At 43.9% G+C, this 18254-nt stretch overlaps 1 protein-coding gene across 4 annotated transcripts in view; it reads right to left on the bottom strand.

The window, feature by feature from the left end:
- Window positions 1–17463, bottom strand: part of QSER1 (glutamine and serine rich 1) — a 79830-nt gene extending 62367 nt beyond the window's left edge. The window contains exons 1-3 of one of the 4 annotated variants that reach the window (XM_027579268.2): window positions 16290–16430; window positions 15936–16077; window positions 15137–15238 (exon numbers count right to left, since the gene is read on the bottom strand). Coding sequence is in view for 1 of the 4 variants with exons in the window: in XM_027579265.1 (XP_027435066.1) it covers window positions 16979–17172 (194 nt within the window). In the remaining 3 variants the exon portion in view is untranslated. Of the gene's footprint in view, window positions 1–15136; window positions 15239–15935; window positions 16078–16289; window positions 16431–16978 lie in introns of those variants that run through there. The other 3 variants (XM_027579269.2, XM_027579266.2, XM_027579265.1) reach the window with 3 other exon arrangements.
- Between the last annotated feature and the right edge of the window lie 791 nt (window positions 17464–18254).

Raw genomic sequence — 18254 nt, 5'->3', positions numbered from 1 at the left:
ATATTTATTTATCATCTGTCTCATACTCCACATACCCCAGTGAAATTACAAGACAGGGATCTTGGTTTTGTTCACTGATGTATCCCAAGCTCCCAAGTATTTAGACGTGCTTGGTAAACATCTTGGAAATTCCCTCATCTTATGGCAACCATTCAATCTGAGATAAACTCATATATCCAAATTTCTTCCAAAGCTTCATGAAAGTATGTAGGAAAATAAGTCTAATTTTTGAAGTAACGGAGAAAGTATAACCTTCCAGCATACATGTTAACTCCCAAGAGAGTTAACATTCTTCTTAAAAGTCTCCCATCACTAATGGCTCTGACTTCTTTTCCATTTGCCAACTCTACTTCATCCTAAATTCCCACCCCTCAAAAGTTTTCTCTGAGGGCGCCTGGGTGGCTCAGTTGGTTAAGCCACTGCCTTCGGCTCAGGTCATGATCCTGGAGTCCCGGGATCGAGTCCCGCATCGGGCTCCCTGCTCAGCAGGGAGTCTGCTTCTCCCTCTGACCCTCCCCCCACTCATGTGCTTTCTCTCTCTCATTCTTTCTCTCAAATAAATAAATAAAATCTTTAAAAAAAAAAAAGTTTTCTCTGAGAGTCAGAACACCCCGTGATTAACAGACGTCTCCGAAGTCACACTTCATGGTTTAAATCCTGCCTCTGCCACTGACTAGCAGTGTGATTCTGAACAAGTTAATTAACAGCTCTTTGCTTAGTTTCTGTAAAATGGGCTAACAATAGTACCTATCTCACAGACTTGTGAGAATTAAATGAGGCAACATAAGTATCAGAACAGTGCCAGGCACATGGTAGGTATTCAATAAATGCTAGTTATCACCAACAGCTAACTTCAGTTCTCAGTTACCTACTCTTCATCCTCAGAAACCTTAACCTCTGAGTTTCTACTATTGTCTTCTATACAAATGTCTATTCAGATTCCCATATTCACTTTTCTGGTCTTGTCAAATGAGGACAAATACTTTAAGCAGAGATTAAGAATGTCAAGAAGGCAAGGATGATAAGATGACAAACAGCATTAGCATCGCAGAGAAAATTACTGGGCTTCACCCCAAATCTATAAATTCAGAAATTCTGGGTCTAGGCCCAGCAACCTGTGTTTCAACAAGCCCTACGGGTGATCTGAAGAACTCTTAAATTGGACAACACTGATCATGTCAGGGAAGGGAATTACCAGACCTGTTTCTGCCTTAGGACATTTGTACATGCTCTTTCCTCAGATCTCAGGGAAATGCTAATTCCACAAGCAGAAAATTTTCTTGTTTATTTGCTTGCCTGATCTCCCATCCCACCCCAAGAATGTAAACTCTACAGGAACAGATTTTGTCTTTTAAGATTTTATTTCTTTATTTGAGAGAGAGAGACAGAGATAGCGAGAGAGAGCAAGAGCCAGGAGGAAAGGGAGTAGCAGACTCCCTGCTGAGCAGAGAACCGATCCCAAAACCCTAGGATCATAACTCAAGTCAAAGGCACATGCTTAACTGACTGAGCCACCCAGGTGCCACCAGATTTTGTCTTAATTGCCACTGAATTTCCAATGCCTAGAAGAGGTGCATGGCATATCTGTTGACCAAAATGAATTAACATTTCTACTTCTCTTTACTATACCATTCTTTTTCTAGTCACCAGAAAAAGGTCAGTATTTCCCTTTTTCTTACCTTTTAACATGTACCCTTTCAACAACCTCAACCAATTTTATCTTTAAGGTCTCTTACATCCATCTCATCCTTTCTATACCAATTATTACTACCAATCTCCTATCCCCTCTGTGAGGGTTAATTTTATATGTCAACTGGCCTGGCCATAGGGTACCCAAATTAAACATTATTTCTGGGGGTGTTTGTAAGACTATTTCTGGGTGAGATCAGCATTTGAATCAGTGGACTCAGTAAAAGCAGATGACCCTTCCCAATGTGGGTGGGCATCATCCAACCCACTGAGAGCCTAAATACTACAAAAGGTGGACGAAGGAGGAATTTGGCCTTTTTCCCTGCCTCACGTACTTGAGCTGGGACATCTCATTTCCTCCTGCACTTGAAATGGGATTGACACCATGGGCTCCCCTGGTTCCCAGGCCTCATGACTCAGACTGAATTATACCACCAGCTCTCCTGGTTATCCAGACTGCAAACAGCAGATCATAAGACTTTTCAGCCTCCATAAGTGCATGAATCAATTCCTCACGATAAAATTCCATTATATTTATATAAATTTCCATTTATATGTGTGTTTGTGTACATGTATATATCCATTCTATTGGTTCTGTTTCTCTGGAAAACACTAACCAATACAGATTCTGGTATCAAGAGTGGTTCTAGAGGAACAGAATTTTAAGGATGAGTTTTCTGAAATGGTTCTGGGGTTTCTGCAATTGGCTCTGTAATCTGATTAGATTTAACGATGTGAATGATTATTTCCAGAAGTAAAGAGCACTGATGGTCCATGGCATGAACTTAGAGGTCTCCAAAATACCTGCACTGGATACTCCCCTTATAAGCAGCAAGGAGCTAAATGACTCGGTATATACTTTCAAACATTTTTGGAAAACTAATGAATATAATGACATTGGTTGGTTATTCCTAATGTCATTGGACAAAGTGGTGAAAAAAAGGGATGAGCTCAGGGATTTGAATTCCCAGCTCTAGGGCAGCATAAATGACCTAAGAGCTTCTAGGTGTTCCTGAAGGAGAGAGAGCCTTACCTCCTGTAGCCGCTGGGCTGAAAGTGCTGAAAATCAGTGCAGAACCTCATCCTGTGACTGGCTGAATGACAACGCGAGTTGAACTCTCAGCCTCACACCGTGCCTACTGTTAAAGGGAGGGCACTGATTGGGAAAAGATGAGATCCTAGAAGTTGAGATGAGGAGGGATGGGAAGAGAGATGAAGCTGGGGACACTGGGCCTCTAAATTCTTACCAGTCTTCTTTACCAATGGAAGAGGTTTTCCCACCCCCAGGGGAGGCATCCTTTCTCCCTCCATCTGAAGGGATGAACCATGCACTGCCTGATGACTGTAATGACCACGCCCTGAGGCACGAGCTATGTAAGATAATGCTGATTCTCCTCAGGACCCACCCCTACCCACCTCTCTTTGCTTTTAGACCTATAACTAGACTCAAGTCTTAGCAGGTCCCTAAAGGTGAAGTACAGTATGTTAGGTTCATGACAAAGTGTGTTACAGTCTAAAAGACCTACTTGGATTTCTATTTTATAGACAGAAATCTGAGGACCATGTGTGGGAATGGGTATGTGTGTGGATCTAGCGGTGGAAGAAACATCGTTTGATTTATGACATTTTTTTTAAAGATTTATTTATTTATTTTGAGAGAGTGAGAATGAGAGAGAGTGAGTGAGTACATGAGAGCGGGGAGGGTTAGAGGGAGAAGCAGGCCCCTCGCAGAGCAGGGAGCCCGATGCGGGACTCAATCCAGGGACTCCAGGATCATGACCTGAGCCGAAGGCAGTTGCTTAACCGAGTCACCCAGGCGCCCGATTTATGACGTTTTTGACATAGTCAAATTTATTGACATGAGCTCACTAAGCAGAGATTCTGCATTTAATGCAGCTTAGGGAGTCAGAAAAGGCTCTAGCAGTTTGGTTGGTTAGCTGAAGAATGGACTAAAAGGTGGCCACCATGAGTGAACTGCAAGTGCCAACATGCCTTGGTTTAATGTAGAGGAAGGGATTCAAAGGCTTATGGAGATTGCAATGTTCCAGTAGATTTGTCAAGACCCACTTCCCCACATTGGGAAGGTCCAGAAGACATACCTTCCACCAATACTGTGAAGAATAAATTTGCGAGGGGAGTCCTGGCATCCTTGAAGAGCTCTATGACCACCTGTCTCTGTCTCTGTGGGCCAAATCTTACCATAGAAACTGCAGTCAATTAATTGGGAAACCTAAACACAATGTGAGTCATTAGACTCCAGGATGGCTGGGCCAAAAGTCACTCAACCACCAAAAGCAAGGCAGACATGATTACCATAATGGAGAGCAGAATCCATTACTGAAAACATATACTGTTAATCTTTCTCCCAGCCTTCCCCAAAGGGACCTACATATGGCCTTTTACCAAGGTAACTGTATATCAGAGAAAAGGAAATAATGTCAGACCTTTCAGGAACTACTGGATATGGGCTATAACCTGACACTAATTTCAGGTGACCCAAAATATCACTGTAGCCCACTAGTCAAGAGTAGAGGCTTATGGAGATCAGGTTCAAGTCCATCTCACAGTAGGTCTAGTGGGTCCTTGAACCTGTTCTATGGTTATTTTCCCTAGTTTAAGAATGCATAATTGGAATGACAAACTTAATAGCTCAGAGAATTCCTACATTGATTCCCTGACCTGTGGAGTGAGGGTAATTATGGAGGGTAAGGCCAAGTGGATGCCATTAGAACTCCCTCTACCTCAAAAAATATTAAACCCAAAACAATTCCAAATTCCTAGAGGGACTGCAGAGATTGGTGCCACCATCAAGGACTTGAAAGATGCAGGGGTGGTGATTTCCACCATATCCCCATTCATCTCTATTTGGCCTATGCAGAAGAAAACAAACAGCAAATTACTGTTATGTTCAACCAGGTGGTGAATCCCATTGCAGCTTCTGTATCAGATGTGGTTTCACTGCTCGAACAAATTAGAACACATTCCCTAGTATCTGGTATGCAGCTATGGATCTGGCAAATTCCTTTTTCTCCATACCTGCCCATAAGCAGTTTGCTTTCAGCTGGCAAAGCCAGCAATACACTTTTACTGTCTTACCTCAGGTTTTTCACTCTCTACCTCCAAGTCATAATTTAGTTCACACAGATCCTGATCACCTTTCCCTTCCACAAGATATCACAGAGGCCTACTACATTGATAATATTAATGCTGATTGGACATAATGAGCAAGAAGTAGCAACTACTCTAGACTTATTGGTAGGACATTTGCATATCACAGGGTGGGAAATAAATCAGACTAAAATTCAGGGGCATTCTACTTCAGTGAAATTCTAGGGGTCCAGTGGTACGAGATATGTTGAGATACCCTTACTAAGGTGAAGGATAGATAAATTGTTGTCTCTGGCCTTCGTACAACCAAGAAAGATGCAGAAGATGCACCTAGTGGGACTTTTTGGAGTTTGGAGGCAATATATTCCCCACTTGGGTGTGTTACTCTGGCCCATCTACCAAATGACCCAAAAAGCTGTTAGTTTTGAGTGACAAGAAAGGCTGTTTAACAGGTCCAGGCTGCTGTGCCAACTCTTCTGCCACTTGGGCCATATGGTCCAACAGATCCATTGGTCTTTCAGGTGTCAGCAACAGACAGGGATGATGTTTAGAGCTTTTGGCAGGCCCCTATAGGTGGATCACAACCACAGACCTTTAGGATTTGGAGTAGGACCCTGCCACCATCTATAGATAACTACTTTTTTTGAAAAACCTCTCTTGACCTGTTACTGGGCCTCAATAGAAACTGAACATTTAATCATGGGCCCCCAAGTTACCATTGGACCCAAGATACCAATCATGAACTGGGTGTTATCTGACCCAACAAGCCATAAAGATGGGCATGCACAGCAATACTCCATCATCAAATGGAATTGGTATATACATGACTGGGCCCAAGCAGGCCCTGAAGACACAAGTTATATTAAGATGGGGCCCAGGGGCACCAGGCTGGCTCAGTCAGTACAGCATGCTACTCTTGATCTCAGGGTTGCAGGTTCGAGCCCCACATTGTATGTAGAGATTACTTAAAAATAAAATCTTAAACAACAACAAAAAAAGTGGCCCAAATGCCCATGGTCCCTGTTCCTGCTACACTGCCTTCTTTCTTCCAGCCTGTATCCTTACAAGTACCCTTACAATCAGTTGATAGAGGAAGAAAAGACTTGGGCCCAGTTTATAAGTAGTCTTGCAAGATATGTTAAGTACCACCTAACATAGACAGCTGCAGCACCACAGCCCCTTTCTGGGATATCTTTGAAGAACAGTGGTAAAGGGAAATCCTCCCAGTGGGCAGAACATCAGGCAGTGTACCTGGATGTCCATTTTGCTTGAAAAGAGAAATGACCAGATGAGCAATTATATACTGATTCATGTGCTGCAGCCAATAGTTTGGCTGGATGGCCAGGCTTGGAAGGAACATAATTGGAAAACTGGTGACAAAGAAAGGTATATGGATACATGTCTGAATGGGTAAAAAATATTGAAGATATTTGTTTTCTATGTGAATGCTTACCAAAGAGTGACCTCAGCAGAGAAAAATTTTAATCAAGTGGATAGAATGACCTGGTCTGTGGATACCAGAGAGCCTCCTTCCTCAGCCAACCCTGGGCTAATGAACAAAGTGGCCATGGTGGCAGGGATAGATGTTATGCAGGGGCTCCGCAACATGCACTTCCCCACGCTAAGGCTGATGTGCTTATGGCCACTGCTGAGTACCCAATCTGCCAGCAACAGGTACCAACACTGAGCCCCTGATATGGCACCATTTCCCAGGTTGATTAAACAGCTACCTGGTGACAGGATGACTACACTGAACAGCTTCCCTCATGGAAGGGGCAAGATTTTGTTCTTACTTGAATAGATACTCTGGATACGGATTTCCCTTCCCTGTTTTCAGTGATTCTGCCAAAACTAACATCTGTGGACTTATGGAATGCCAACACCTGCTCCATTATGGTATTCCAACACAGCATTGTTTCTGATCAAGGAATTCACTTCACAGCAAAAGAAGTACAACTGTGGGCCCATTCTTATGGAATTCACTGGTTTCACCATGTTCCTCATCAACCTGAAGCAGCTGGCTTGACATAATGGTGGAATGGCCTTCTGAAGACTTTTTTTAGTACCAGCTAGGTGGCAATACCTTGAGTACGAGGGCAAGGTTTTCTAGAAAGCTATATATGCTCTGAATCAGCATCCCGTTGCCTAGTACTGTTTCTCTGATACCTAGGCTTCATGGGCCTGAGAATCAAGGGGTAGTTTGGGACTGTCACCACTCGTTAACATCGCTAGTGAACCACTAGCCAAATTTTTACTTCCTGTTCCAGTGGCTTAATGCTCTGCTGGCCTAGAGGTCTAATGTCCAGCAGGAAGACTGCTTGATCAGAAGATCCAATGATGATTCTATTGGACTGGAAGTTAAGATTGCCATCTGGCTACTCTGAGTTCCTCATGCTACTGAACCAACAGGCAAAGAAGGGAGTCATAGTGTTGGATGGGCTGAATGATCTGGACTATCAAGGGGAAACTGAAATACTCCACAGTGGAAATAAGGATGAGTATGTCTGGAATATAGGAGGTCCCTTAAGGTGACTCTCAAGTATTACCATGCCCTGTGACTAAAGTCAATGGAAAACTACAACAACTAAATCCAAGCAGGACTAATAATTGTAAAGACCCTTTAGAAATGAAGGTTGGGTCACCCCACCATGTAAAGAACCACAACCAGCTGAGACAGATACTGGCTGAAGGCAAACAGAATGGGCAGTAGAAGAGCTTGTTATTAATAGCAGCTATGAGCATGTAACCAGTTAAAGAAATAAGGACTATAATTGTCTTGAGTATTTCCTCCTTATTTTTCTCATGTTTTGGTATGTCTGTGTGTAAATTTTTTTCTTTCCTCTTATTTCCTTATCGTGTGACATAAGATGTACTGATTCTCTATCACAGTACTTAAAGTATTGTTAATTTTACATCCTAGTATTTAAGTTATGGGATATCAAGGAGAAGAGTGAACATTACCAAAGGACTTCATCTGCTCTCCTGAGGAAGGGATTGGCATGTTTTCAGTTGTACACAAGATAGTTGTATCATGTTAGAAGAAATTATGATCTTATCTTTATTTGGAGATTAAGAAAAGTTTAAAGAGATGGCTATAGGCGTAGGGGCACCTGGGTGGTGCAGTCGGTTGAGCATCCGACTCTTGGTTTCAGCTCAGGTCGTGATATTAGGGCTGTGAGATTGAGCCCCGCGTGGAGTCTGCTTAAGAGTCTCTTTCCCTCTGCCCTTCCCCCTGCCCTCTCCCTAAAATAAATTAATAAATCTTTAAAAAAAATAAAGAGATGCCGATAGGTGTAAAGTTGGTAAGGGTGGATGTCTGATGGTTCACTTTATTTGTCACCTTCGCTGGCCACAGGATACCCAGATTAAGCATTGTTTTTGCCTCCTTTTCCCCAGAACAAATCTGCCCTCTGTGACCTGCCTCACTGTTTGAGCTGGGACATCTCAGCTCATTTTCTCCTGCCCTCAGAAATACATCATGGGCTCCGCTGTTTCTCAAACCTTAGGACTCAGACTGAATTACACAACAGGCTTTCCTGGTCTCCAGACTGCAAAGAGCAGAGCATGGAATTTCTCAGACTCCATAACCGTGTGAGCCAATTCCTCATAATAAATCATAAATAGATAGATATCACAGTTATCATATATATCCCCCATCCATATCCATAACAAATCATGTATTTCTCTGGAGAACCTTGACTAATACAACCTCCCTCCTGTATGGTCTGATGAATTGCCTCTCATTTGGTATCCTGTTTTCTCCCTCTGCCAATTCTAATGCGTTATGTACTTAACTGCCAAAATAATCTTTTTTTTTTAAAGATTTATTTATTTATTTATTCGAGAGAGAGAGAGAAAGAAAGCATGAGAGGGGGGAGGTTCAGAGGGAGAAGCAGACTCCCCGTTGAGCAGGGAGCCTGATGTGGGACTCAATCCCGGGACTCCAGGATCATGACCTGAGCCGAAGGCAGATGCTCAACCGACTGAGCCACCCAGGCGCCCCTGCCAAAATAATCTTATTACAACACTTTATTTTTTGCTCTTATCATCATCATCCTTCCCAAAAACCTTTCAAAGCTTCCTATTGAGATGTAGAAGTTACACTCCATGGCCTGTCATCAAAGCCCTCTCAAATCTAGCACTAACACTCTGTGGTGGTAGTATCCTGATGACCTCCCCAATGAAACACACCTTTGTACAGTCTCTCCCCCTTTACTCTGCACTGGGCCCAGGACTGCTTTGACCAGTAGACTGTGGAAGAAGTAAGGCTATGCCAGTTCAAAGATCAGTCCTTAACTGCTCTAGCAGATTCCACTTCCTCCCTCTTTGTAACACTTGCTCTTGGAAGCTCCCTCTTCATGTTAATCCCTACACTCATGCAGCATTAACAATAATTCAGATCAGCTGTATGCAATATACCTGACAAATGCTTCTACGAGCTCCCTGAACTTTATATAATTCTTCCTTCTAAGTTTCCAAAGCATTTCTGTAACTCTCTCTCTCTTTTTTAAAGATTTTATTTATTTGACAGAGAGAGAGAGCACAAGCAGGGGGAGTGGCAGGCAGAGGGAGAAGCAGGCTCCCTGCTGAGCAAGGAGCCCAATGTGGGGCTGGAACCCAGGACCCTGGGATCATGACCTGAGCTGAAGGCAGATGCTTAACGACTGAGCCACCCAGGCACCCCAAAATTTTTGCAACTCTTATAAAGAAACAAATATTCTGCCTAGTAGTACAGTTATTTAATTCATTTGCTGAATGTTTACTAGGCACTTACAATGTGCCAGACACTGTTCTAAGTGCTAACAATAAAGCTAATATCCTACATGCTATTCTATATACTACAGAATGTGGATACCATTCTAAACACTTTTCTGAGTTATCTCATTTAATTTTCAAGAACTCTACAAAGTATCCTCATTTAATACAAGGAACCTCAGGCACAGAGAGAACAAGAAACTTATTTAAGATCATACTGCAAGTGGAGTCAAAATATAATCCCCAAAATTCCGACTTCAGAGTTTATGCTATCAACCCCTACTCTGTACTGCCTTCTACAGATGTGAACAAGACAGACAGGATCCCTGTTCTCATGGAACATGCATTCTATTCATGGCAGTGGGATGAGGAAAGGGTAGTAATAAAGAATACATATAAATCTACAAAATTACTTCAGAAAGTGATAATGCTACCAAAAAAATAATGTTCTATGACATGATGCAGTGAGAGAAGTTACTTTAGATAGGGCAGTCAGAGAAGGCCTTTGTTGAGGCAGTACCATCTGGGAAAAGACCTGGAAGTCCAGAAGAAGAGGCAAAGCGAAGACCTGTGAAGACAATACCTAATAAAGAGAACAGCAAGTGCAAAAGTCCTAGGACACAAATAATCTTAACCTTAGCATGTTTCAGGAACATACATAAAGCCAGTGAGGCTGAAAGATGGTAGAGAGAATAGAATGATGAGGTTGGAGAATAAGCTAAGGCTCAGATCACATAGGGCCTTGTAGGCCATGATAAAGACTCTGGATTTTCCTCTGAGTAACACTGGAAGGTTTTAAGCAGGGTGACATCATCTGATTTATATTTTGCAATGTTAAATGGATGTTGCACGTTTAAGGGCTAAAAAGGCTAAACTGGAGGCAAGGAAAACAACAGGAAGCAACTGCAATAGTCCGTGTGGGAAATTATGGATATGGAGATCAAACCAGCAGGATTTACTGAGGGAATGAATATGGGACGAAAGAAACAAATCACAGATGGCTCCAATCTTTTGGGCCTGCCCTACTAAGCAAATGGTGGTATTATTTTACTGAGGTCAGGGAAGGTTAAAGGTGGACCAGGTTGGGGGGTTAAGGTGATAATCATGTTTTGGACATATTATGTTTGAAATATCTACTCAATATCCAAGTGGAGATGATAGGGAGGCAGCTAGCTAGATATGAATATAGAGGTATCAATTTGAAACTTATTTGATATAAGTGGCAATTTATCCAGGGTAAGTGAGGAGAGAAGGAAAAAGGATGGAACTCCAAGCCCCTGGGCACTTCCACATTTAAGAAGCCAAGTAGAGGGCGCCTGGGTGGCTCAGTTGGTTAAGCGACTGCCTTCGGCTCAGGTCATGATCCTGGACTCCCGGGATCGAGTCCCACATCGGGCTCCCTGCTCAGCAGGGAGTCTGCTTCTCCCTCAGACTCTCCTCCCTCTCATGCTGTCTCTCATTCTCTCTCTCTCAAATAAATAAATAAAAATCTTTAATAAAAAAAAAAAAAAAAAAAAAGAAGCCAAGTAGAGAGGCAGCAAGTGTTTACCCTGTCACCCCTCTGGATCACAAGTTCTTTGAAAGGCAGGATAGTGTCTTTTTCATTTTTTTTGGTACCCCACAGAACTTAGCTCAGTAACAGAAACTCAAAGATGCTCACTATATGCTAATGAATTAATGAATGTCATTTGATTTCTCAAGCTTTCACTACAGAAATATAATACTTGAGGATAAAGGCAACCACGTCTCACATATTGTGGGCACTCAAATATCTGTTTAATGAATGAAAAAAAAACTTGGACTAGGTTTTGCTAGATACATTTTAGTATTCATTGTTCCAGAGAGCACAGCAAGGAAAGATAGGAAGCAAGCAGCAGCCTACATCTTCACACTTTTTCTTTTAAGATTTTATTTATTTATTTGAGAAACAGAGAGTGAGCAAGTGAGCGAGAGAGAGAGCACAAGCTGGAGGAGGGGCAGAGGGAGTGGGAGAGGGAGAAGCAGGCTTCCCGCTGAGCAGAGAGCCTGATGCGGGGCTTGATCCCAGGACTCTGGGATCGTGACTTGAGCCGAAGGCAGATGCTTAACCGACTGAGCCACCCAGGCGCCCCCATCTTCACACTTCTAATCAATGATGATCATGAACGCCTTCACCTCTTCATCTTGGTTCCCATTACTGGGTGGACAGAGAGAAGATGGGGAATGGCAATAGAGGCTGCAGCAGCAAGAGAAGGGCTTCCAATTCCCACAGTAACCCAAGAGTTCGGGCCATCATGTCATAAACATGTATTAAGCACCCACTATATGCCAGGCACCAGAGTAAGTACCAGGTATGCAGCAGTAAGCAAAACAAACAGTGTCCCTCAAAGACCTTCCATTCTAAAGAGGAAGATATCTATTACGTAGATGGCATATAGGTATATAACTGTATTTCTAGGAATTATATGAAAGTACAGTAAAATGTACTGTGAAAACATCCATACCACTTCATAAAACAATACGGGATGGCGGTTGGAAGGCAGTGGGGTTCTGACATGAGATACCTTAAGAAGTCAGGTTATGAGGTGGGGAAAGGGTGAGTTATCTAGGTGGAGGTAACAGCATGAATGAAAGTTTTAAGGTAGGAAGGGATTTAGAATGGCCCAACTATGAGAAGAATTAGTTGAGGGAAGGAAAGAAAAGGTTCAAGATTATTTAGTTTGGAGGCTACTGCAGTTATGGTAAAAAATCATGGGGGCTTGGATCAGGTTGGAGCAGTGGAAAGAAGTAGACAATTTCAAGATATACTTAAGAGATAAAAAAGCAGTAGGGCTTAGTGACCGAGCACACACAACTCCCAGGTTCTGACCTGCGCGACTAGATGGACAAAGGTGTGACTTACTGAGATAGGCCTCCCTAGACAAGCAGATGTGGAACAGGTGTGGAGAGCATGAGTTCATCACTAAATGGCCATTATATACCCAAGTAAATGCTCAGAGAGGTTATGTGATTAGGTGATCAGAACATGTTTGGGCCTTAGACATATACATAGGCATCTCCAGAGATGATATTTAAAGTCATAGGCATGGATGTAATTATCCTCAGAAGAAAGCACAAGAAATTCTATCAATCCAAAGCACGGGAAAAAATGACAGTATGTAGAGATCAGAAGAGTAAGAGCTATTGAAGAACAGGGAAAAGCAATTACAGGAAGGTACAAGGAAAACTAGAAAAGTACACTGCTATGGAAGTGAAAGAAAGCACATTTCCATCGGGGAAAAAAATAGTCAACAGTGACATGAATATTGAAATATGGATACTAATGATACCCGGTTAACCATAAAAGCTCATTTAACCCATAACATAGTCAGATTGCATTATCTGACTATCTTACTATGAAGTAGTGCAGTATAGTAATTAAACATGCAGGCTCCAGATCCACAATGTCCAGGTTTAAATCCTGGCTTCCCTACTTACTAGCTAAATGACTGTAAGTATATTACACTTAATTATACTTTGACTTAGTATATACTTAATGTCTCTGTGCCTTAGTTTCCTCATTCATAAAAAGGAAGGTAAAAATAATACCTACCTCGGGGTGCCTGGGTGGCTCAGCCAGTTAAGCGTCTGCCTTCAGCTCAGGTCATGATCCCAGGGTCCTGGGATCAAGCCCTGTGTCAGGCTCCCTACTCCCCGGAGAGCCTGCTTCTCCCTCTCCCTCTCGCTCTGCCTATCTGTACTCTCTCTCTGTCAAATATATAAAATCTTTTAAAAAAGAAATACCTACCTCCAAAAATTGTTAATATTAAGTGTGTGTGTATGCATATGCTCATCACTTAAACAGCACCTAGCACAAATTAGTTCAGTAAATGATAGCTATTATTACTCACAACATTGTTTCTATGGGAAAATACTTTCTGAACAAAAGAAGTTTATTTGAAATAACCTTTCACTAATTTGGGACTGTCCCTACTCCCCATAAATTGTGATCTTACAAGGTCTTTTTCCAAAAGCCTTAAGGGAATCTCTAGATTTAAAACTTATGAGAGAGTCCTTAATATAGAAGCTGACCAGTTTTTGTTTTTGTTTTTGTTTTTGTTTTTAAGAAAGAGAATGCACCCGGGGCGGGGGATAGGCAAAGGGAGAGAATCTTAAGCAAGCTCCACACCGAGTTCGAGCCCAGCTCAGGGCTCCATCTCATGATCCTGAGATCATGACCTGAGCTGAAATCAAGAGTTAGATGCTTAACTGACTGAGCCAGCCAGTCACCCCAGTAGCTGACCAGTTTTAGAGAAGCTAATAATTTTTTTTGTTTTTTTGGAGTGGTACCTATCCCATTCATTACACATTCATACTATGATCAGAAAAAATTTATGTATTAGGAAATTTGAAAAACTGGTAGCAAAAAAATTGACAATTTCAAGTGACAAAGTTACAAAAACAGATATAAATCTACTTTAAACAAAGTATTTTTATTTAGTCACTTTCTGGTGCATATTCAAATACAAACACATCTATCATCACTACGATGAAACAGCCTCTCGATGTTCTGTGCAAGATATAAATAACAGGTAGAGAAAAGGAAACAGATCTGCAGCTTCCTGATAATCACCTTATTTCCAAAAGTATGCAAAGGTATTAATGGTATCTCAGACAGCCTCACCAAAAGTATTTCCAACTGCATTGTGATAGGCAATGATATGCTCATTCAGTCCCTAAAACTGAGAACACAAATAAATGGAGATTTACGAGACCAATTTTTATCCCTGAATTTCCCAGTGACCTAGCAAGTACTATTTCAGAAATATTCAGAAAGCTCTATACACCCTAAGGTAAAATGTTGAGAGTTTCCCCTTAGCTCTTTGCTTTTTAATTGTTAAAACAACAGAAATACCTAATATATGATGGAGCTGTTATACCAAAAAACTATTATTTCAAAGTAATGAGAAATTGTTTATCATGTTCTTTCCCCATCAACTGATGAAAACGCTCCATTTCAGGATCAAGCAAAGACACAAAGTAGGGACATGTCAGTAACAACTGAATGTCATTACCATCTGTTAGCTTCTGAATAGGTTACTGGAAACAAGGTGACAGACAGGCTAATTCTTTATGGATAAGTATCCATATCACATCATCACAACTAGTACTCATTTGCACCTTTAAGAAGAAACTGCCACAAAGGGGAACAAAAACATTCAACTTATATATGAATTATGAAAAAGCTTTCTAAAAGGTTATAAAAATATGAATAGGCTTCTGAAAATGCAGAATACTTAAAGATTTACAGGCCATATTTCAGATTCAGTATTTTCTATACAACTGAAATGAAAGAGGACATTACACAATTTGAAGAATAAAATGAGGTACAATTAAGAAGTGTGTGTAGCCCTGTACAGATGGCCTGATCCTAACACAAGATGTTAACAAAGCAAGTTGGTGGGGGAGGGGGAAAGCCTGCATTTTCTACGCTAAAATTTAGTTGACTCCACCCCCAAAATACATATTTTTAAAGGGGGGGGTGCTTAGCATTTAAAAATCAGTAACTTCCAAAAAACCAAAATAAACCTCTTTTAGATTATGTGTTCCAAATGAATCTACTTACTGTTTTCAAATGTGTTTGGGAAGTCATTCTTTGTTACTTTGATTAATAACATTTGGAAAATATGACAAGTAGATTTTAGTTTCTTGCCTCAGAAGTATTCTGCTAAAAGAAATAACAGAAATAACTGGGTAGAATTTGTTCCATTTACCTAATAAAATACTTTTCATTTAAAACATTAAAAATGCTGCACAAATACCTATCGTTATCATTCACTGAAAAGAAAGCAATTGTAATTTGTAGATTATTGCACTTGATGCAAAAGCTACTTGAAAAACGATAGTCGAATTAGCACCAAAAAAATATTAATGGGAAAAGTGCCAAACATCTTTCATAAAACTCCTTAAAATGTCTTAATAGTATATAATACAAAGTTATGACTATTTCTGAAAAGTTTCAGCAATTAATTAGCTCCAAACTGGCACATCCCATTATTATTCTTTTTTAAATCCCAGGTCTTTTAAACAAAGGACCTAAAATTTTCTGAGAAAGCTTATTTCTCTTTTCTTGAATCCAATTTTTCTCATTCTCTCTCAATCATCCCAAGGTATTATTTAAGACAAAGACCAACTACTCTTCACACATTATTTTCCCAATCATGAAGGTGGAACTTTCATAAAAACAAAGATAACCTACAACACTGTAATATATAAAGTAAAAAAAAAAAAGTTCACTTCTGTCGTGACAATAGTGAAGAAATCTGATGAGATCATAAAGCCACGAAGCTTCCTGTTGGTAGCTGAGGATGAAGTCATTAGCAACCCAGGATTCCCTGGTCCTTGTAATCAGAAGCTGCACCTACCAGATTCTGCATTGTTCGGCAGAGGTGGCTTTAAAACACCCCGCTCCCGAATCGTCCAAAGCAGACCACGCCTTCCAGTTATCATTCAAATGGACCATTTCACAGTGTGGCACTACTACACATTTCCCGCGAGCTTAAATATCTAGTAAAAGTCAACATTTTAGATTCCCTTGGTCATGATGGAGCAAAGATGAACTCTTGAACCCCGCGCTACATAATGAACCGGGGTTTCAGAAGCCGAGATGGAGAAGCATGCTTCTGTTCTTCAACCTTTATGGCCTTCACTGACCACCCCCAATTTCTTCCCAACTCTTAGTCACCCCAAGGCATCAGAAGGCAAAAAAGATTCCTTACTTCCTGCTGTTGTTAAAAGGGGAGGAAACCCAAGAGTAACTTTGAACGCGTGGAAGAGAAACAGCTTAATCTTGGCCACCACTGCAAACATATGTCACCCAGCCCCGTCGCAGCTTTCGCGCCCCTCCAGGCCCTCTCCCGGGCCCCACGCCCCAGGGGTTCTCCCGCAGCCCAGCCCTCCCCGGTCCCCCAGTGCCAGGGACGCTGCTCAGCGCCTCTTCCTCTCGCGCCTCCCCCACCCTCACATTGCCGGGGTCCCCAAGACCACATTGTCCGTTCCAATACAATGGAATGTCACTGCCCGGAACTCCTCGGGACCCCCTCGCCCCCCCGGAGCCAGTCCCGGGTCTCCCTGATCGCCCAGTTCAGGCACGAACCCAAAACTTCACCATGTGAGAGAGCCCAAGACCCGCGAGGTGACGGAGACCCACGACTCCCGCCCAGCCCTCCCTTTTACTCACAGTCCCCTACCAGCCCTAAGCGCGAATCCTGCACTGGGCGCCCCCACCCACCCCAAGACCACCTCATAGGAGTCATCAGCCGCCTCTCCCCGCGCGGGCAAGAGCGAGAAGAGTGGAGGGCTCCCCGCCCGGCCAGGACCCCTGGGCGGCGCTGCACAGGGGCGAAGGCCCCAAACGCATCCCCGGCCTTTCCTGGCCCACGACGACCCCGGCGCCCACCCTCCCTACCTGGCCTTGAGGCTGGGGCTGCTGCCGCTGCTGCAGCTGCTGTTGGCGGCGGCGGCGGCCGCCGCGGCTCTGGGTTCGTAGGCCCAGGCGGGGGCGGGGGTTGGTGCAGCGGCACTGGCGGTGGCGGGGGCGGCGGGGGGTGCGGGCGGCGGCGGCGGGTCCGCGAAGCCGGAGGTCGCGTAGTTCCTGTCCATCGTGGGGGTTGCGTAGGGAGGGCCAGCAGCAGTGGGGGCTCCTCTAGGGCCCTGTGTATGGGGGGCGGGAGGGGAGGGAGGGGGCGGGGGGAGGAAGAGGAGGAGGAGGCGGCGGCGGAGGGAGCTGCCCCCTCACATGGCCCCGGCGGGCGGACGGGCGGAGGGCGCGCTGGCCGGTCTCTGCCGGGGGAACCCAGGCCGCGGCGCGCGGCGAGGCCCCAGCCGGGCGTCAGGGAAACGGCGGCATCCGCGGCCGGGAGTCACCGCGGCGGCGGCGGCCGCTTCGCCCCATGTTGGTGGATTTCCCAGGATGCACCTCCCGCCCCCCTCCGCCCCGCGGCCTCGCCCCGCCTTCCCTCGGCGCCCCGCGCTCGTGGCTCCCGGGCCAGACGGGCGGCCCGCGAGGCCTCCGCCGCCACCGGCCGCCTCCCTCAGGCCAGCAGGGCCGAGAAGGCTCGAGGCCTACCGGCCCAGCCGGCCCCGGGCATCCGGAGAGGTGCACGCCAGCGGTAGCCAACGGGCCGCGGACTTCCCGCCCTCGGCTGCTCCAAGGGGAGCTGTCCACGCTTGCCGCGCCCCGCGTGGGAAGGGGCCGCGCCCGCAGGTCGCCCCGCGCGAGGGACGGGAAATTGAGAGGAAACCCAGCGTAGGTGCTGCAAAGGGGGAGGCTTGTCAACGCTTTGCCTGGAGTTCGTTATTTGACCCTTCGAGTTATTTTGAGTGTCTCAAATACCCAGTTCCCACATCGCGATTTCTTTCTCTGAGCCCAGTCCCAAACCAGAAACAGCTGAGCGGGCTGTTTTACAGTTCCGTTTACTCCCTTCCTGCACAAAGCTTGCTGGGCTAGAGGACCCTTTTCCTGCTGTTAGGGGAGATTTATATTCAAAGAGATTCAAATTCAAACGTATTATTTTCCAATCCTTGTTGAAAGGACCTTTCCCAGGGGCTCTTATTAACTGTCCCCACCCCCGCCTTGGGGATTTTCTCATTCTGGATTTCAGATCTTCTATCCCAAGGTAAATACTGCCTCTTCATTGATTAATCCAACTACCATCTGGATGACTTTAATTACAATACATTTA

This window comes from Zalophus californianus, chromosome 11, assembly GCF_009762305.2.
Source record: "Zalophus californianus isolate mZalCal1 chromosome 11, mZalCal1.pri.v2, whole genome shotgun sequence".
Lineage (NCBI taxonomy): Eukaryota > Metazoa > Chordata > Mammalia > Carnivora > Otariidae > Zalophus > Zalophus californianus.
The sequence above is the reverse complement of the archived record's forward strand: the minus strand, read 5'-3'. Positions and strand labels throughout refer to the sequence as shown.